The following is a 21388-nucleotide window of genomic DNA, read 5'->3' on the forward strand; positions in this document are numbered from 1 at the left end:
GCTGAGGCAGTGACACACCCTCTTATGGGCCTGCTGTCGCTCCTTGCTTCATTATCCTGCTCCCACCCTCTCCTACGGAGGATCAGACCAGACTCCCCCAGAAAACAAGAGCACATGAACCTTCTGTCTCAGGCTCTGGCCTCTGGGGAACCCAAGCTGTGTTTGGCTGAACAGCGGCCCCCAAAGATGTCCTTGTTCTAATTCCCGGAACACGGGGGTGTGTCACCTTCCACGGCAACAGAGACTCTGCACGTGCGATTGAGTGAAGGACTCTGAGATGGGAGAGCAGCCTGGATGATCTGGGGCACCCAGTGTCCTCACAGGGTCCCTCATAAGAGAGACTGGAAGAGGCTGTGCTCCTGGCCGTGAAGGTGGAGGAAGGGGCGCCACACCAAGGGATGTGAGCCCCTCCACGCCGGGAACGACGAGGAATTGGATTTTTTTTTTTTTTTTTTTTTGAGACGGACTCTCGCTCTGTCACCCAGGCTGGAGTGCAGTGGCGCGATCTCAGCTCACTGCAAGCTCCGCCTCCCGGGTTCACACCATTCTCCTGCCTCAGCCTCCCGGAGTAGCTGGGACTATAGGCGTCTGTCACCACGCCTGGCTAATTTTTTGTATTTTTAGTAGAGATGGGGTTTCATCGTGTTAGCCAGGATGGTCTCGATCTCCTGACCTCGTGATCCACCCGCCTCAGCTTCCCAAAGTGCTGGGATTACAGGCATGAGCCACCACGCCCGGCATTTAATATAACTTAATTTTAAGTCTGGGATACGTGTGCAGTTCTAAATGATAGTCTAGGCGAAAATATTTGCAACACCTATAACAGATCAGAATTAACAAGCCTGCAGGTTTGTTACATAGGTAAACATGTGCCATGGTAGTTTGCTGCACCTATCAACCCGTCACCTAGGTATTAAGCCCCATGTATTGCCGGGCGCAGTGGCTCACACCTGTAATCCCAGCACTTTGGGAGGCCAGGGTGGGTGCCTTGCTTGAGGTCAGGAGTTCGAGACCAGCCTGACCCACACGGTGAAACCCCATCTCTACTAAAAATACAAAAATTAGCCAGGCGTGGTGGGCGCCTGGAATCCCAGCTACTCAGGAGGCTGAGGCAGGAGAATCTCTTGAACCTGGGAGGCGGAAGTTGCGGTGAGCTGAGATTGCGCCATTGCACTCCAGCCTGGATGACACAGCAAGACTCCGTCTCAAACAAACAAAAAGCCCCCACATGTGCCAGCTCTTCATCCTGGAGCTCTCCCTCTCCCTCCCCCTCACCTCACTGCCGGACAACCCCAGTGTGTGTTGTTCCCCTCCCTGTGTCCATGTGTTCTCCGTGTTCAGCTTCCACTTACAAGTGAGAACATGCGGTGTTTGATTTTCTGTTCCTGTGTTAGTTTGCTGAGGATAACGGCTTCCAGCTCCATCCACGTCCCTGCAAAGGACATGATCCCATTCCTTTTTATGGCTGCGTAGTATTCCATGCTGTATATGTACAACTTTTTTTTTTTTGAGACATAGTCTAGTCTCACTCTGTCGCCCAGGCTGGAGTGCAGTGGCTCGATCTCTGCTCACTGCAAGCTCCGCCTCCCGGGTTCACGCCATTCTCCTGCCTCAGCCTCCCGAGTAGCTGGGACTACAGGCACCCACCACTTTGCCCGGCTAATTTTCTGTATTTGCAGTAGAGACAGGGTTTCGCCATGTTTGCCAGGATGGTCTCGATCTCCTGACATTGTGATCCACCCTCCTCGGCCTCCCAAAGTGCTGGGATTACAGGCATGAGCCACTGCACCCCGCCCAACTTTTTTTTTTTTTTGAGACAGAGGTTTCACTCTGTCACCCAGGCTGGAGTGCAGTGACTCGATCTCAGCTAACTGAAACCTCCGCCTCCCAGGTTCATGCGATTCTCTTGCCTCAGCCTCCCAAGCAGCTGGGACTACAGGCGTGTGTCATCTCATGCAGCTAATTTTTGTATTTTTAGTAGAGACAGGGTTTTGCCACGTTAGCCAGGCTGATCTCGAACTCCTGACCTCAGTTGATCTGCCTGCCTTGGCCTCCCAAAGTGCTGGGATGAACAGGCATGAACCACCCTGCCCAGCCAGGGTGTATCATTTTAAATCTTAGTTTGTGGAACAGTTTTCTAACTACACATGTCACAAAACCTAGAGAATCTAGAAAGGAACATGTTGATCGGTTTTGGGTGCCAGAGATAAAAACCTAAATGATAGTCTAGGAGAAAATATTAGCAACACCTATAACAGATCAGAATTAACAAGGCTGTGTAAAAAGCATCTTTACTCCAAAGGAAATAGGCAAGTGATTTAATTAGGAAATAAACAGGTCAGGTGCAGTGGCTCATGCCTGTAATCCCAGCACTTTAGGAGGCCAAGATAGGAGGATCACTTGAGCCCTGGAGTTGGAGACCAGCCTGGGCAACACAGTGAGAACCCATCTTTAAAATTTTTTTAAAAATTAGCTGAGCATGGTGGTGCTTCCCTGTAGTCCCAGCTACTTGGGAGACTGATGTGGGAGGATTGCTTGAATTTAGGAGATCAAGGCTGCAGTGAGCTATGATAGCACCACTGGACTCCAGCCCGGGTGACAGAGTCAGCAGACCCTGTCTCAAGAAAAAAAAAAAAAAAGGAAACAAAAAGTATGAATAGGCATTTTACATATGAGGAAATACGAATGTCTTACAATTCTAGGGACAGGTACACACACATATGCGCAAATGCACACACACATACAAGTGTGTGCACAGAAATGAACACGCAAGTTGGGTGCGGTGGTTCACGCCTGTAATCCCAGGACTTTGGGAGGCTGAGGCAGACAGATCACCTGAGGTCGGGAGTTCAAGACCGGCCTGACCAACATGGTGAAATCCTGTCTCTACTGAAAATACAAAATTAGCTGGGTGTGGTGGTGCATGCCTGTAATCCCAGTTACTCAGGAGGCTGAGGTAGGAGAATCGCTTGAACCCGGGAGGTGGAGGTTGCAGTGAGCCGAGAACATACTACTGCACTCCAGCCTGGGTGGCAAGAGCAAAACTCTGTCTCAAAAAAAAAAAAAAAAAGAAACATGTTCGTAAGACACTTTAATGAAAGATGGTGTGTAAAAGTAGTAAAACTCAGAAATAATCTAAATGTCCAACAGTAGTATGTAATTTTTTTTTTTTTTTATATGGAGTCTCGCTCTGTTGCCCAGGCTGGAGTGCACTGGCGTGATCTCAGCTCACTGCAAGCTCTGCCTCCCGGGTTCAAGTGATTTGCCTGCCTCAGCCTCCTGAGTAACTGGGATTACAGGCGCCTGCCACCATGGCAGGCTAATTTTTTTTTTTTTTTTTTTTTTTGTTTTTTTTTTTTTGAGACGGAGTCTCGCTCTGTCGCCCAGGCTGGAGTGCAGTGGCGCGATCTTGGCTCACTGCAAGCTCCGCCTCCCGGGTTCCCGCCATTCTCCTGCCTCAGCCTCCTGAGTAGCTGGGACTACAGGCGCCCGCCACCGCCCCCGGCTAATTTTTTGTATTTTTAGTAGAGACGGGGTTTCACTGTGGTCTCGGTCTCCCGACCTTGTGATCCGCCCGCCTCGGCCTCCCAAAGTGCTGGGATTACAGGCTTGAGCCACCGCGCCCGGCCTTTTTTTGGTATTTTTAGTAGAGACAGGGTTTCACCATTTTGGCCAGGCTGGCCTTGAATTCCTGACCTCAGGTGATCCTCCCGCCTTGGCCTCCTAAAGTGCTGGGATTTCAGTCGTGAGCCATAGCGTACAGCTAAGCATGTAAATTAAATTACTCTGGAGTTGTTAAAATGCACTGATGTTTTAAAAATTATTATTTTTATATCTTTTTTGTTTTCCTTCATAAAAATGCACTGACTTAGCAAGCTGTCATAGGAACTCAAGTGAAAAAAAAAAAAAAAAGCTAAGCTAGTATCAGAGCAGTCTGTGTTGAGTGAGTCCAGTTTTAAAAAACAAATGGCGGCCGGGTGCGGTGGCTCACGCCTGTAATCCCAGCACTTTGGGAGGCTGAGGGGGTGGATCACGAGGTCAGGAGATCGAGACCATCCTGGCTAACACTGTGAAACCCCGTCTCTACTAAAAATACAAAAAATTAGCTGGGCGAGGTGGTGGGCGCCTGTAATCCCAGCACTTTGGGAGGCAGAGAGGGGCGGATCACGAGGTCAGGAGATCGAGACCATACTGGCTAACACTATGAAACCTCGTCTCTACTATAAAAACAAAAAACTAGCTGGGCGAGGTGGCGGGCGCCTGTAGTCCCAGGTACTCGGGAGGCTGAGTCAGGAGAATGGTGGGAACCCGGGAGGCAGAGCTTGCAGTGAGCTGAGATCGTGCCACTGCACCCCAGCCTGGGCGACAGAGCGAGACTCCATCTCAAAAAAAAACAAAAAACAAAAAACGAAAACAAACAAACAAAAAAACAAATGGCAAAGAGCAAGTGTTGGTATGAAGCAGTGCCGATCTCCATGACAGAAGACGGTCTTGGGCACGTGTGCAGGAGCCCGACGGTCTGGCTGCAAATTCTGGCCAGTCCTGGCCGTACCACTTTCTAGCTGTGGACTCAAGGGCGTTGTTTACCCTTTCTGAGCCCATGTTTATTCATCTGCACAATCAATGCGTAGAACCATCGCCCTTACCTCACGGCCTTTCCGGGAGGATCAGATGACACAATCCAAGGAAATGAACCATTAATGATACCTACTGTCACTACTTTGTTCTGATGCCCACGTTTGCTTACGCCTAGAAGTCTGAAGGATTTGCCTCAGCTGTGAACCAACAGCTACAGGTGGCTACAGGTGCTGAGAATGGGTCTGAGGAATGGCATGGAGGGATCTTTTTTTTTCTTTTTTCTTTCTTTCTTTTTCTTCCTTTCTTTCCTTCTTTTTTTTTCTTTTCTTTCTTTTCTTCTTCCTTTTTCTTTCTTCTCTTTTCTTCTTTTTTCTTTCTTTCTCTTTTCCTTTCTTTTCTTCTTCTTTCTTTGTTTTCTTCTTTTTCCTCTTTCTTTTCTTCTCTTTTTTTCTTTCTTTTCTTCTTTTTCTTCTTTCTTCTTTTCTTTCTTTTTTCTTTTATCTTCTCTCTCTCTCTTTCTCTTTCTTTCTTTCTTTCGAGATGGAGTCTTGCTCTGTCGCCCAGGCTGGAGTGCAGTGGCCGGATCTCAGCTCACTGCAAGCTCCGCCTCCTGGGTTCCCGCCATTCTCCTGCCTCAGCCTCCCGAGTAGCTGGGACTACAGGCGCCTGCTACCTCGCCCGGCTAGTTTTTTTGGTATTTTTTAGTAGAGACGGGGTTTCACCATGTTAGCCAGGATGGTCTCGATCTCCTGACCTCGTGATTCGCCTGCTTTGTCCTCCCAAAGTGCTGGGATTACAGGCCTGAGCCACTGCGCCCGGCCTTGTTTTTTTTGAGATGGAGTATCACTCTGTTGCCTAGGCTGGAATGCAGTGGTGTTATCTCAACTCACTGCAACCTCCACCTCCTGGGTTCAAGCGATTCTCCTGCCTCAGCCTCCTGACTAGCTAGGATTACAGGTATGCACCACCACGCCTGGCTAATTTTTTTTTTTTTTTTTTAATAGAGACAAGGTTTCTCCGTGTTGGCCAGGCTGGTCTTGAACTCCTGACCTCAAGTGATCCACCTGCCTTGGCCTTCCAACCTGCTGGGATTATAGGCATGAGCCACCATGCAAGGCTGGATATATTCTTTTTTTTTTACTTGCAAGTAAAAAAAAAGGTAAATTAAGGATGACTGTAAAAAAATTTTTTTTTTTTTTTTTTTTAGTTGGAGCTTTGCTCTTGTTGCCCAGGCTGGAGTGCAATGGCACGATCTCGGCTCACCGCAACCTCTGCCTCCCTGATTCAAGTGATTCTCCTGCCTCAGCCTCCCGAGTAGCTGGGTTTACAGGCATGGGCCACCACGCCCGGCTAATTTTTGTATTTTTAGTAGAGACGGGGTTTTGCCATGTTGGCCAAGGTGGTCTCGAACTCCTGACCTCAGGTGATCCACCTGCCTCGGCCTCCCAAAGTGCTGGGATTACAGGTGTGAGCCACTGTGCCCGGCCTAAAGATGACTTTTAAATACTGTATTATTTTATATAACTTCTATAATGATTATATTTTGTTTTGGGAACCAGGAAAAGAAGTGGTAAAACCCTTTTGGCTTATTTCCCATGTCTTTTTTTCTGTGCATTAAAACAAAACAAAATAAAAAACCAGTTGCTAGTAATGTGTACGATTTTGCATGTAAGTTTTTCAGTGACTATATTATTAGGTTGGTGCAAAAGTAATTGCGATTGTGCCATTAAAAAGTGAAAACCGCAATTACTTTTGCACCAACCTAACATTTAAGCATCTTCCATGTCCTTAAATACCAATCACAATGGATACATACAAGGTGGTCTGTCCAGAGAAAGGAATATTGCTCAGCCATGAAAAGGAACGAAGCTCTGACATAGGCCAGCACCTGGATGAACCCTGAGGACGTCATGGCCAGGGAGCAGTGCCAGATATAAAAGGCCACACAATACATGATCCCATTTATGTGAAATGCAAAGGACAGGCTAATCCAAAGAGACAGGAAAGGGATTCAAGGTGGCCTGCGACTGGGGAGGGCAGAGACTGACTGCTGATGCGGATGGGACGTCTTTGGGGTGATGACAGTGTCTGGAACTACATAGAGCTGATGGTTCCACAACTCCTACATTTTACATTTTGTTTTATTTATTTATTTATTTATTTATTTATTTATTTATTTATTTATTTTGGAAACAGAGTCTTGCTCCTGTGGCCCAGGCTGGAGTGCAATGGTGCGATCTCGGCTCACCGCAACCTCCGCCTCCCGGGTTCAAGCGATTCTTGTTCCTCAGCCTCCTGAGTAGCTGGGATTACAGATGCCCACCTTTACTCCCAGCTAATTTTGGTATTTTTAGTAGAGACAGGGTTTCACCATGTTGGCCAGGCTGGTCTCGAACTCCTGACATCAGGTGATCCGCCTGCCTTGGCCTCCCAAAGTGCTGGGATGGCTGGCATGAGCCACCGCGCACAGCCGCCAAAGCACTTTATTTTCTTTTATTTTCCTTTTTTGGAGACGGAGTTTCACTCTTGTCGCCCAGGCTGGAGTGCAATGGTGTGATCTTGGCTCACCACAACCTCTGCCTCCCAGGTTCAAGCAATTCTTCTGACTCAGCCTCCCGAGTAGCTGGGATTACAGGCATGTACCACCAAGCCCTACTAATTTTGTATTTTTAGTAGAGACAGGGTTTCTCCATATTGAGGCTGGTCTGGAACTCCCGACCTCAGGTGATCCACCTCCCCTGGCCTCCCAAAGTGCTGGGATTACAGGCGTGAGCCACACGCCCAGCCCACCAAAGCGCTTTCTTTCCAGGAAGGCTGTACCCGCTTAGAGGTCCTTTGGCGGCATGTGACAGCTTGTATCCTCCCGTGTTCCTGCCAGCATAGAGCCCAAAAGCTTTTCTTTTCTTTTTTTTTTTTTTTTGAGACGGAGTCTTGCTCTGTGCCCAGGCTGGAGTGCAGTGGCGCGATCTCGGCTCACTGCAAGCTCCGCCTCCCGGGTTCAAGCCATTCTCCTGCCTCAGCCTCCCGAGTAGCTGGGACTACAGGCGCCCACCACCACGCCCGGCTAATTTTTTGTATTTTTTAGTAGAGACGGGGTTTCACCGTGTTAGCCAGGATGGTCTCGATCTCCTGACCTTGTGATCCGCCCGCCTCGGCCTCCCAAAGTGCTGGGATTACAGGCTTGAGCCACCGTGCCCGGCCCAAAAGCTTTTCTTAATCTTTTTTTTTTTTTTTTTTTTTTGAGACGGAGTCTTGCTTTCCTTTCCCAGGCTGGAGTGCAGTGGTGCAACCTCGGCTCACTGCAACCTCCGCCTCCTGGCTTCAAGCAACTCTCCTGCCTCAGCCTCCCAAGCAGCTGGGATTACAGGCACCTGCCACCACACTCAGCTAATTTTTGTATTTTTAGTAGAGACAGGGTTTCACTGCATTGCCCAGGTTGGTCTCGAACTCCTGACCTCAGGTGATCTGTCCACCTTGGCCTCCCAAAGTGCTGGGATTACAGGCGTGAGCCATTGAGCCCGGCCTTCCTCTTATATTTTTTCTTTTTCTTTTTTTTTTTTTTTTTTGAGACGGAGTCTCACTCTGTTTCCCAGGCTGGAGTGCAGTGGCACAATCTTGGCTCACTGCAACCTCTGCCTCCCAAGTTCAAGCAATTATCCTGCCTCAACCTCCCGAGTAGCTGGGACTATAGGCGCCCACCACCATGCTTAGCTAATTTTTTTTTGCATTTTTAACAGGATTTTGCCATGTTGGCCAGGCTGGTCTCGAACACCTGACCTCATGATCTGCCCTCCTTGGCCTTCCAAAGTGCGGGGATTACAGGTATGAGCCACTGTGCCTGGCTTTTTTTTTTTTTTTTTTGAGATGGAGTCTTAATCTGTTGCCCAGGCTGGAGTATAGTGGCATGATCTTGGTTCATTGCAGCCTTTGCCTCTCGGGTTCAAACAGCTCTCCTGCCTCATCCTCTTGAGTAGCTGGGATTATAATCACGTGCCATCACGCCTAGCTAATTTTTGTAGTTTTAGTAGAGACATGGTTTCACTGTGTTGGCCAGGCTGGTCTCGAACTCCTGACCTCACATGATCTGCCCGCCTTGGGCTCCCAAAGTGCTGGGATTCCAGGCCTAAGCCACCACACCCGGTCCCTCCTAGATTTTCTAAGTACAAATCCTAAAGCCCGTGGGGCCTGCGCGTTCCTGGTTTGTGGTGCAGCCCCCAGGGGTCCCCTCCTGTTACCTCTTCCCTGGGCCAGTGAAGGGAGGGTGGACGGGATGGTGTGGGGCCGTAGGTCCCCATGCCTGGAGCCAAGCCCGGGGCATTTGCTTGCATGCTAAGAGCTCCCTCCCCAGCAAGCCCCGGGCCAGGGAGAGAAGGAGCAGCCTAGAGGCAGGAGAAAAGGGAGAGTGAGGCTGTTTATTGTGTATGAATTCACATTGTATCAACAACTCCACGTAATATTAAAACACTGCGAGAAAGTGGGTGCGGCACACCTGGAATTTTAAAAAAGTCAGAAATAAAAACAACCAGACATCCCAATGCAGATGGCATAGAACCTGCTAGAACCACAGGTGGCGGCTGGAAACAGGAGACAGGTTTTTACAAAGATTAGATCGGCAACGGTTCCGTGGACAGAGGAGGCGCGGTTGGCCAGCGTATGGCTTCTGTGCAGAGGGCCCGAGGATGTTTAATAAGTGACCCCTTGAGGAAGGGCGTGGTGGCTCCACCTCCCCCCAGAAGCCCCTCCCGGGTCACTCACGCATGGGCAGGTGTGTGATGGCCCCTCCTACCTGCCCCAGAGCTTGGGCAGGATAGGGCCTGTTAACTTGGAGATGGATGCGTGGCCTGGAGGCCTAGCGTTGCACCCCGGACACGGTGGCCAGCCCGTCAAAGGGACCACGCAGAGAGAGAGAAAGTGGAGCACCTTCCGCCCCGGCCCAGCCACCCTGTTTATGTCCCCAGAGGCCAGAGGTCACAGCTGAGCTGTCTGTGCTTGGCCTGGGGTTACCCCTGGGGAGGGTGGGAGAAGGGTGCGTGTTCTGGCTCCTTGCTGGAGAGAGGACAGGGTAGGCGGAGCTAGTCCGGGAAGGTGCCCAGGTGGGTCACGACAGGGTCGGGGCCTGGCCCGCTGTGGCCCTTCACCCGGCAACTGGTTTCTCGCTCAGGACCAGGGAAGAGACCCAGGCGGCAGAAGGAGAAACGGCCTTCTTGCTCCCACCCGACGCTGCCTTGTGTGTGTGTGCGCGTGGGTGGGGGTGAGTGTCCTTAACTCTCTTTTTCCCCTGACGTGGCTGAGAGACGCTGGTGTCCCCAAGGCTAGAGCTGCTGCTGCCACCCCCGCCCGCCAGCCCCGCATCTGGAGGTGCACGCACGCTCCTGGAAATGCCCATAAAACACGCGTTCACCCCAGGGATTCCCGGCAGAAAAGCACGTGCGGCGGTGGGTGTGTGTGCTCCTCTGCAAAAGTATTTTCCACACTGTGGTCACTGAGGTTTACTCTACAAGAAAAAAAGGGGAGAATTTTTTTTTTAATCCCCCAAGCTAGAAAATCCACAGGCTTCTGGCAATGGCCACCTCCCTGGGGTCCGGGAGATGGTGGGGTCCGGATAGCTCAGGGAACCCAAGGCTCTATGGACAGTGAAGGAGAGGCCAGCCTGTCCTTCCCCTCCCTGAGCCTCAGTTTACCTAGAACGCTTGGACCCCAGGCTCTCTGACTTCTGTGCAGGGTCCCGTCTGTGGGGCGGGAGGACGTGGCTTTAGGGGCCTTTGGAGCTGAGAGTCCCTGGAAGCCGGGATTGAACCCCACCATCTCCACCAGCCTAGGAGGCCCGGCTGCCTGGGCTGTGTCTCTGCAGCGGCCTCCGTTCCCCGCTGGCATTTCTGGGGTCACATCGTTAGGACACACCAGTGGGGCCGGGCTTGGCACAGCTGTGCCCCCTCCTCCCTCTGCCCTGGCAGCGGGGGCTCGGGGATTAAGGCCTCTTTTAAGGAAAAACGGGCTGCGGTGCGTTTGTTCCCAGTTACCAAGATGGCTCGCTGGGAAGGGTGGGGGCAGGCGGGGTCTCCCTGCCTGGGGTCCTCCCAGGGTTTCTGGAACAGACTTTTGTCTCTTCCCACCATTCCTGCTATGGGTGGTGGGGATGCCCACACCCCAAGCCTCGCCTGCTCCCGGCCCAACCACGGGAGGCTGCAGTCTCTGGGGAGCCTCTGGGGCTCTCCTGGGCCAACAGCAGGTTTGGCGGGGAGGGCTCCCCAAAGCCCCAGCCCTCCCGGACCGGCCGTAGAGAGCTGGGTGCCGGGGGTGGGGAGCCCAGCTGTTGCCTGTGGGAGCCGCCCGAGGTTGAGGAGTGAAGGTCACTCTCCCTGCACCGGCAACACGCAGAACCCTCTAGCCTTGTGAGGTGGGAACCCCGGCAGTCGCCCCAGGAAGGGAGCTGAGCAGGGATCACCGCCCCATGGGCCTGCACAGAGGACCTGGGCAGCCGTCTAGGAACCCTCTCGGCACGGGTCCTTAGATGCCCATTTCCACTGGGACTGGAGGGACAGGGCTGGGCTAGTTTTTTTCTTTTTTCTACTACTTGCTTCTGGGTCAGCCCCATGGAGGGGAGTCGGGGCGGCCAGGCCTCCTGCGATCAGGGCTGTGTGGGGTCCCGGCGGCTCAGGGTCCGGCTCAGGGTCCAGCTCAGGTGTGGCCCCCAGTGACGCCAGCAGGCCTGGGAGGATGTGGCTGCACCTGCTCCCGTCTGTGCCGCAGAGGAGGACACAGTCGTCTTTCAGAAACCTCCCCCCGACCTCATGGCATCTTCGATTTCCACGTGCCGCTGGGAGGAGCGACCCGTTCTGCGCCTAACGCATCTCCCGGCCTCAGGCAGCCGTCCCGGGTTGCACGGGGTGGAAAAGTGAAAAGATTGGGTTCGAGCGACAGGGCAACGTTTTGAGCGGACGTTTCGATCTCCCGGACAACGTCTCACCTCCTGGCGTCCTTCAAAGTCACTTCAAGATCATGGAACAACTTTGTATACACGGCAGCACAGGGCAGCCCCACCCGCCCCGCCGCGGCTCCTCGGCCTGCATTTCTGTTTGAGAAATGTCTACGGTGGATGTCAGAGGGTAGAACAAGCCAGAAGAACCAAGGACGGTCAAAGCCTCTCCCGTCCACACAGATGCCTGGTGCTGAAAACACGCCGGGCGCGGTGGCTCACGCCTGTAATCCCAGCACTTTGGGAGGCCGAGGCGGGGGAATCACGAGGTCAGGAGTTCGAGACCACCCTGGCCAATATGGTGAAACCCCATCTCTACTAAAAATACAAAAATTAGCTGGGCGTGGTGGCGCACGCCTGTAATCTCAGCTACTCAGGAGGCTGAGGCAGGAGAATCGCTTGAACCGGGGAGGCGGAGGTTGCGGTGAGCCGAGATCGTGCCACTGCACTCCAGCCTGGGTAACCAGAGCGAAACTCCATCTCAAAAAAAAAAAAAAAAAAAAAAAAAAAAAAATTCCCAAAACGGGATGGGCCGGGCCGGTGACCGCTCCGCTTGGCAAGTCCCGAAAACCCGTTTCTGGCACAGAAGGGACCCTGAAGAAAGGACCCATGGCAAAAATCATGCAGAGGAGTCACACTTGACAACTTTTCATAGGCAAAGTCCCCTCCCAACCCCCATGGTCCATCGCGCACTCATTGCTGGATGGTACAGTTTAGCGCCGGGTTCGACCATCACAATCCAAGTTTAGCCGTACGGAATAACAACTTTTTAAACGGAGAGATATTTCCAAAAAAAGTTCACGATGTCACCTCCCCCCCCACCTCAATTTTACCTCTACTTAAAAACAACGCAAAGCATCTCAGTGACCCCGTGAAGTCTTTTTACAAATGGCCAATTCTCCCGGAACTGCTGCCAGCGGGCAAGTCACCTCCCTTCGCCCTCGGCGCCGCGTCCACAATCGAAACGGCAATGGAGATTTTTACAAATGGTTCCCACATCACTGGGGGATTTCAGTTACACCAAACGGGAAGTGGCCGTAAAGCCTCCATCCCAGCTTTGCCCAAACTGAGAGGGCCACGGGGTCGGACCCGAAACCCCATCTACACCTACAAGGTACATTCTACCCCATCCAGGAGTGGGAACGCCTTTTTTTGGGGGAAGGGTGGATTTCTCTTGGAATTAAACGTTTTGGGGACTTGAGATGTTTTGTTTGAGCTAATTACTGAATGATGCCCTGCCTGAGACACACAGAAAGAGAGAGAGAGAGAGAGAGCGAGAGAGAGAGAGAGCGCACATACGAGAACACAGTTATAAAATAATACAAGGTTTCTTGTCCTTAAAGGGGTTCTCGGAGGCAGGGACGCCGACCAGCAGGGGGTCGTTCCGGGCGTGTTGTTCACAGTAGCTCATGAGGTCAGACGCCGCTTTGGAGACCTGTGTTTGGGCACAAGGAGGAGAGAGGGGAGATATAAGAAGAGGCTGGCACACCCAGGTTCACAGCAGCGCCATTCCCAACAGCCAGAGGCGGAAACTGCCCAGGAGCCCATTGACGGGGGCGTGGGCAAACAGTGTGGCCCGTCCACACACTGGAATATTACTCAGCCATGAAAAGGAGCGTGACTCTGATATAGGCCACAATGTGGATGCATCTTTTTTTTCTTTTCCTTTTTTTTTTTTTTTTTTGTTTTGAGACAGAATCTCGCTCTGTCGCCCAGGCTGGAGTGCAGTGGTGTGATCTCAGCTCACTGCAAGCTCCGTCTCCTGGGTTCAGGCCATTCTCCTGCCTCAGCCATCCGAGTAGCTGGGACTACAGGTGCCCACCACCACACCCAGCTAATTTTTTTTGTATTTTTAGTAGAGACAGGGTTTCACCACGTTAGCTAGGATGGTCTCAATCTCCTGACCTCGTGGCCTCCCAAAGTGCTGGGATTATAGGCGTGAGCCACCGTGCCTGGCCGTGGACGCATCTTAAGGACTTCACACTCAGTGAGAGATGCCAGACACAGAAGGCCACGCAGTGTGTGATCCCATTTCTTTCTTTCTTTCTTTTTGAGATGGAGTCTCTCTTTGTTGTCCAGGCTGGAGTGCAATGGTGCAATCTCGGCTCACTGCAACCTCCACCTTGTGGGTTCAAGTGATTCTCCTGCCTCAGCCTCCCGAGTAGCTGGGATTACAGGCACGCACCACCACGCCTGGCTAATTTTTGTATTTTTAGTAGAGACGGGGTTTCACCATGTTGACCAGGCTGGTCTCGAACTCCTGACCTCGCAATCTGCCCACCTCAGCCTCCCAAAGTGCTGGGGTTACAGGTGTGAGCCATAGCGACTGGCCTAAAAAAGATTTTTTTTTTTTTAAAGAAAAGGCTGGACTTCCTTCAGCAAGCGTTGCCAGATTTTGAACACAAAGGGTCAGGGACAGAAGGACCCTGCTTTTGGAGTCCAAGACCTCATTCTCACCCCAAGGAAGGAAGGTCCTGATAGAGAAATGCTGCCTGCACATTTGACGAGCTTGAAGGAGGTTTCAGTGACACCCAGCCAGGTGGCTGTGCCCGGTGAGGATGAGATAAGCTTGTCTCCATCTTTCTCGTGCAGCCGGAACCCCCTGATGACTCCGAACCCCAGAGGGGCTGATGCTTCTGGTCACAGGAGGGACCCCCTGCCCCCCTGCTGCCAGCCTGCCCCAGGCCACACGCCCGTCTCTCCTGGCCATGCCTTTGGGGGTGCCGCTGCCACTCCCCGCTTAGCTCACCCCAGCAGGGCTGGGGCTGGGGTGTCGGGTGTCCTGGGTCAGGCTAAACAGGGACACGTCCGTCTGGCCCTGGATCTCATCCTGTAACCGGTAACTGTGTCTCTGTAGGACTCAGCGACCTTTCTCTCCTCTCTTTTTCCCCTGAAAGGTGAGAGGGCGATCACAGGGGGAGGATTAGACATGGCAGGGGTGAAGGGGATGATCCGAGAAGGATCACAGCATCACTTCACGGAGGTGCCTTTGTTGTCTGCTTTTGAGACAGGGTCTCGCTCTGTCCCCCAGGCTGGAGTGCAGTGGTGCTATCGTAGCTCACTGCAGCCTCCACCTCCTGGGCTCAAGTGATTCTCCCGCCTCAGCTGGGAGTACCTGAGTAGCAGGACTACAGGAGTGAGCCACTACACCTGGCCATAATTTTTTATTTTTATTATTTATTTATTTATTTATTTATTTATTTATTTATTTTTGAGACAGAGTCTCGCTCTGTCAGTCAGGCTGGAGTGCGGTGGCGTGATCTCTACTCACTGCAACCCCTGCCCCCTGGGTCCAAGCAATTCTCCCACCTCGGCCTCCCAAGTATCTGGGACTACAGTCACCCGCCACCACGCCATGGTAATTTTTGTATTTTTAGTAGAGACGGGGTTTCACCATGTTGGCCAGGCTGGTCTCGAACTCCTGACCTCAGGTGGCCCACCCACCTAGGCCTCCCAAAGTGCTGGGATTACAGGCATGAGCCACCGTGCCCGGCCTGGCCATAATTTTTAGAATAACTTTCTTGTACAGATGAGGGTCTCACCGTGTTGCCCAGGCTGGTCTCAAACTCCTGGGCTCAGGCGATCCTCCTGCCTAGCCCTCTGGAAGCACTGGGGTTACAGGCATGAGCCACCTCCCTTGGCCAGTACCTCTGCATCCCAGATCCTCCGTCCTCCTTTGGGCCCCAAGGATACCTGGGACCTGGGCCCCTCAAAAGGCCAGGAACCTGTGGGACAGCTTTGGGGTCTGGCCCAGCTGGGCAGCCGGGGAACACTCATGCCCACGGAGTGAGCCCGTTGGCCGCGGCCTGTGATGACTCGGACCTGGCCTGCTTTCTAGGCTTCTATTTGGGAAGCGGCTGTCCTGGACGACAGAAATAGCCTCCAGACCCTGAAAATAGCTGGCATTGTGGCTCCAGCACGCGGCCCCCTTGGCACCACCCCCCATGCCCGCTGCGCTGGGCTGGAGAGCCCCGAGATCGTTGCCGTTGAGGCTCTGTGGTTCTGGTCGCCGCGTTGGAGCTGGGGATATAAAACCTCAGGCGGGACTGGGAGCGGGCACGGGTCAAATCCTGGCTCCCCCGAGGCCCGACATTCAAAGGGGCTATGGGGGCCCCTCCTCAACATCAAACGGGGCAGGATGAGTCACCGCCCTCCGCCCGGGCTGGGGGCTGGCACCGACTCATAAAAGGAAAACCACTTCAACCAGGGCTTTCTCTTTCTTCAGCCTGAAGGAATGCTTTGAATGCTCAGGTCTGTCCTCAGCAGTCAGATTTCTGGAACATTCAGACACCTCGTGGGAGGCAGACCCCTCCCCTCCTGGCTGGATCCCGGCCGGTGGCGGTGTGATGGGGTCTGGTGGGGGCTCAGAGCTGCGCTGGAGGGAGGGTCACCGGCCGATCAGAACCGTGTCTGACTCCTGCGCCACCTGGCCAGCAGGGACGAGTCCGTCTGCCCCCCAACTGGGAGCAAAGCAAGGGCCAGGCACCCCTTCCTCATAAATTCCTATGGCCAATAATGACGAGCTGGTGGCAGGTACTGGAGAACTGAGTTCTGAGTGGATACGTGGGGTGATGGCTGATTTTATGGGGGTACTAGGGCGGGCCATGGTGCCCCAGGGTTTGGTTAAACGTTTATTTTATTTTATTTTTGAGATGGAGTCTTGCCCTGTCGCCCAGGCTGGAGTGTGGTGGCACAATCTTGGCTCACTGCAACCTCTGCCTCCCAGGTTCAAGCTATTCTCCTGACTCAGCCTCCCAAGTGGCTGGGACTACAGGCGTCTGCCACCACACCTGGTTAACTTTTTTGCAATTTTAGTAGAGACTATGTTTCACCATATTGGCCAGGCTGGTCTCGAACCCCTAACCTTGTGATCTACCCACCTCAGCCTCCCAAAGTGCTGGGATTACAGGCGTGAGTCACTGTGCCCGGCCAATTAAATGTTTTTCTAGATGTTGCTGTGAAGGTTGTTTTTTCTTTCCTTTTTTTTGATAGAATCTTGCTCTGTTGCCCAGGCTGGAGTGCAATGGCATGATCTCGGCTCACTGCAACGTCCCAGTTCCAAGTGATTCTCCTGCCTCAGCCTCCCAAATAGCTGGGGTTACAGGCATGCACCACCACCCCTGGGTAATTTTTTTTTTGTATTTTTAGTAGAGATGGGGTTTCACCATGTTGGCCCGGCTGGTCTCAAACCCCTGACCTCAGGTGATCTGCCCACCTCAGCCTCTCAAAGTGCTGGAATTACAAGTGTGAGCCACTGCGCTCAGCCTGTTTTTTATTTTGTAGGGATGGGGTCTTGCTATGTTGTTGCCCAGGCTGGAATTGAACGCCTGACCTCAAGTGATCCTCCCGCCTCAGCCTCCCAAAGTGCTGGGATTACAGGTGTGAGCCACTGTGCCTGGCATGCAAAAGTCTGGTGTTTTTTTTTTTTTTTTTTTTTTGGAGACGGAGTCTCACTCTGTAGCCCAGGCTGGAGTGCAGTGGCCGGATCTCAGCTCACTGCAAGCTCCGCCTCCCGGGTTTACGCCATTCTCCTGCCTCAGCCTCCCGAGTAGCTGGGACTACAGGCGCCCGCCACCTCGCCCGGCTAGTTTTTTTGTATTTTTTAGTAGAGACGGGGTTTCACGGTGTTAGCCAGGATGGTCTCGATCTCCTGACCTCGTGATCCGCCCGACTCGGCCTCCCAAAGTGCTGGGATTACAGGCTTGAGCCACCGCGCCCGGCCTGGTGTTTTTTTTTTATATGATTCACCTTTAAATCTGTAGACTTCAAGCACAGCAGGTGACCGTCTGTAATGCAGGTGAGCCTCATCTAATCAGTTGAAGGACTTAAGAGAAAAAGCCGGGGGTCCTCCCAGGAGGAAGGCACTCTGCCAGGTGTTCCAGCTGCAGCAGCAACTCTTCCCTGGGTCACCAGCCTGCTGGCCTGCACTGCAGATTTCAGAACTTGCCTTAAAATAAATCTCGACTGGGCACAGTCTCAAGTGTGATCCTTGTGAGAAACTTCAAATTCCAGGCACGGTGTCTCACGCCTGGAATCCCAGCACTGTGGGAAGCTGAGGTAGGTGCATCAACTAAGGTCAGGAGTTCGAGACCAGCCTGGCGAATACAGTGAAACACCGTCTCTACTGAAAATACAAAAAAATTAGCCGGGCGTGGTGGTGCATGCCTGTAATCCCAGCTGCTTGGGAGGCTGAGACAAGAGAATCGCTTGAACCTGGGAGGTGGAGGTTGCAGTGAGCTGAGATCATGCCATCGCACTCCAGCCTGGGAGACAGAGCGAGACTCCATCTCAAACAAACAAATCCTTCAAACGACATAGAAGTGAAAAAAGTAGACAGGACAGCCATCTCCTCCTGCCCGGGACTGTGTCTCTCAGTTTAATTTGTATCCGTCACAGCCACGGAGCTGGACAGAGCGATGCAGATAAGGACAGCAAAGTGCTCTGTCACAATGACTGTCTCCATGGGGCCCCAGTGCGTTTACAAAGCACGTTACGTTCCCACACGAACCCATGAGATAGGTGTTAGATCAGTTGCCTCTTTCTGCCGAGGAAATGGAGGCTCAGAGAGGTTAAGGGAGGGCCCCAAGGTCACGCAGCAAGAGGCACAGCTGTGGGGCAAGCCTCTGCCCTCCCGTCGAGCCTCCTGTCCACCATTTGCGGGGCGCCCACGGGCCTCTCCCCTCCTCTTCCTGGCGTCCGCTGGGCTCACCTTGATACGTTCAATCCCGGCTTCTATGCGTAGCTGCTCCACCAGCTTCCGGGCCTGGGCTATGTTGTTAGTGGCTGACATTGTCTGCCATCAGCTCTGGGCCCCGTTGTCCAGAGAGCTGTGGGGGAAGCAGAGGGGTGTGGGTCAAAGCTCAGGTCAGGCCTCTGGGTGGCAGCAGGGGCACCCGGCCTTGGCTCAACCTTCCCAACTCTGGGCACAGCCACTTGGCCTCTGGGTGGGGACCAGGGGCCTCGGTGTACACAGAGCTGGTACTCAATAAAAGGATACACAATACAAGATACACAATAAAAGGTACACAATAAAAGGATAAATTAAAAAAAAAATCCCTTTGACACCGCCCAGCCTCCTTGGTTTCCAGCATAGAGCCTGGTGCGCGGTCAGCCGTGACAATCCTCTGTGAGAGTTTGCAGAAGGAGGGAATGAAAGGGCAAAGGCAGGCCAGGCACGGTGGCTCATGCCTGTAGCCCCAGCACTCTGGGAGGCCAAGGTGGGCGGATCACGAGGTCAGGAGATCGAGACCATCCTGGTTAACACGGTGAAACACCATCTCTACTAAAAAAAAAAAATACAAAAAATTAGCTGGGCATGGTGGCGGGTGCCTGTAGTCCCAGCTACTCAGGAGGCTGAGGCAGGAGAATGGTGTAAACCCGGGAGGTGGAGCTTGCAGTGAGCCAAGATCATGCCACTGCACTCCAGCCTGGGCGACAGAGCAAGACTCCATTTCAAAAAAAAAGACAAAAAAAAGAGAAAGGGCAAAGGCAATAGGTCAGGCCTCTAGAGAAGGGAGGACTTACACAGGCTCCTAAGTGGCCTGCTGCAGTCCCGTGGCAGGAGTTCTTGCCCTCCAGGGGACAGTGGGGACAGTGGGACAGTGGGTGATGTCTGGGGATATCTGTGGCTGTGGGGGGGGGGTGCTCCTGGCATGGAGTGGGTTGGGTAGAGGACAGGGACATTGCTCAGCTCCCTGCAGTGCCCAGGACGGCCCCATGCCAGGGAAGGATCCAACCCCGATGTTCATAGTGCCCAGGGGAGACCCCGGGTCAGGGCAGGGATCACAGCAGAACCCCCAATGACTATCCTTTGTTTTTTTTTGAGATGGAGTTTTACTCTGTCGCCCAGGCTGGAGTGCAGTGGCTGCCTCGGCTCACTGCAACCTCTGCCTCCCGGGTTCAAGCGATTCTCCTGCCTCAGCCTCCCGAGTAGCTGGGATTACAGGCCCCCGCCACCACGCCTGGCTACTTTTTGTATTTTTAGTAGAGACAGGGTTTCACCATGTTGGCCAGGCTGGTCTTGAACTCCTGACTTCAGGTGATCCACCCTCCTCGGCCTCTCAAAGTGCTGGGATTACAGGTGGGAGCCACCGCGCCCGGCCTGTCCTCCATGTCCTTCATACTGAACCAGTCAGGAGCTCATGCTGTTGCTTCTTGAATTCTCCCGGAACAACCCAGGACCTCAACAGGGCAGATGATCACGGGATGCAGAGTCTTTTGGGGGTCCGTGGAATCCCCCAAGATCTCATCTGGGGGTGACTCTGCCCTGCATGGAGCACTGGGTCATGTCTGGGACATTTGTGGCTGTCATGACTTGGGGGTGCTCCTGGCAGGGCGTGGGTGGAGGCCAGGGATGCTGCTCAGCACCCTGCAGTGTCCAGGGTGGCCCCACTCCAGGAACAATCCAGCCCCACGTGTCAGCAGTGTCCAGACTAGAGAAACCTGCTTAGTAGGACTCAGCGAGGGGGTCGGTGCTGATGGGGGTGGCAGGGGCTGGGGCCAGGTTCAAGAGTCCTGGGCAGCTGCAGTCCCAGCTGGGCGTTTGTGAGCAGTTAATTAAGCCGCGCCCTGTTTCCGTCATAACTCATGGCATTGCTGTCTGTTTTGCAGAGCCAGGCAGCCGCAGAGAAGCCAAGGCAGATTCCAAAGTTTTCAAAAAATGCCTAAGTAGTGATAAGAAGGAAAGGACCATCCATGCATATCACACCGCAGGGGAATCTCCAGGGCCTAGGATGTGTAGCATGGTTCTGTTTGTATAATGTGTTTAAGAGGACATTTTATAGACAGAGTCTTGCTCTGTCGCCCAGGCTGGAGTGCAGTGGCGCGATCTCAGCTCACTGCAACCTCCGCTTCTCCCTTCCAGTGCCACTCCCACTTTGCCCTCCTGAGTAGCTGGAATTACAGGTGCATGTGCCACCACGCCTGGCTAATCGTTGTATTTTTGGTAGAGATGGGGTTTTACCATGTTGGCCAGGTTGGTCTCAAACTCCCGGCCTCAAGTGATCCGCCTGTCTCGGCCTCTCAAAGTTCTGGGATACAGGCATGAGCCACCATGCCTGGCCCAAGGACAACATTTTGGAAATGGAGAACAGATTAACGGTTGCCAGGGATCAGGAAGGGGCAGGGGCTGGGAGGGAGATAGGTCTCTGTATAAAAGGGAAACACAGCGAGGCACGGTGGCTCTTGCCTGTAATCCCAGGACTTTGGGAGGCTGAGATGGGAGGATCACTTGAGTCCAGGAGTTTGAGGCCAGCCTAGGCAACATAGCAAGATCCCCTCACTACAAAAAATTAAAAAATTAGCTGGGCATGGGTGACACACTCCTGTGGTCTCAGCTACTTGGGAGGCTGAGGTGGGAGGATCTCTTGAGCCTGGGAGGGTGAGGCCAGACTGGGCAACTTAGTGAGACCCCATCTCTGAATGAATACGTAAATAAAAGGGCAACATGAATGATCCCTGTTAGTGCCTCAACTACAGTGATGAATCCACAAGCCTATACGGGTGATAAACGCACAGAGAGCCTCACACACTCACACACCAGCAGACACAATACTGAATACTACGGAACCGAGCAAGGCTGGTGGGTGTGTGACTGTCAACCTCACACATTCACACACCAGCCGGTACAATACTGAATACTGCGGAACCTGAGCGAGGCTGGTGGGTGTGTGACTGTCTAGCTGTGATCCTGCCCGTAGCTTTACCAAATGTTACCACCGGGGACGGCCGGGGAATGACACACAGAATTCCTGTACATTCTTTGTTAGCACTGGATGTGACTCCACGGCGATCTCAATGAAAGAATCAATTAAAAAAAAATCCCTTTGACACCAC

The 21388-nt window shown here is 53.0% G+C and overlaps 1 protein-coding gene across 8 annotated transcripts in view; it reads right to left on the bottom strand.

The window, feature by feature from the left end:
• Positions 1–8970: 8970 nt before the first annotated feature.
• The window catches only part of GNG7 (G protein subunit gamma 7), a 209797-nt gene continuing 197379 nt past the window's right edge, over positions 8971–21388 (bottom strand). For all 8 annotated transcript variants that reach the window (XR_010583307.1, XR_010583310.1, XR_010583309.2 and 5 more), the window contains 2 exons: positions 18264–18381; positions 8971–12989 (listed from right to left, as the gene is read on the bottom strand). Coding sequence is in view for 5 of the 8 variants with exons in the window: in XM_045380290.2 (XP_045236225.1) it covers positions 12864–12989; positions 18264–18344 (207 nt within the window). In the remaining 3 variants the exon portion in view is untranslated. The remainder of the gene's footprint in view (positions 12990–18263; positions 18382–21388) is intronic.

The sequence above is a fragment of the Macaca fascicularis genome, chromosome 19 (assembly GCF_037993035.2).
Source record: "Macaca fascicularis isolate 582-1 chromosome 19, T2T-MFA8v1.1".
Taxonomy (NCBI): domain Eukaryota; kingdom Metazoa; phylum Chordata; class Mammalia; order Primates; family Cercopithecidae; genus Macaca; species Macaca fascicularis.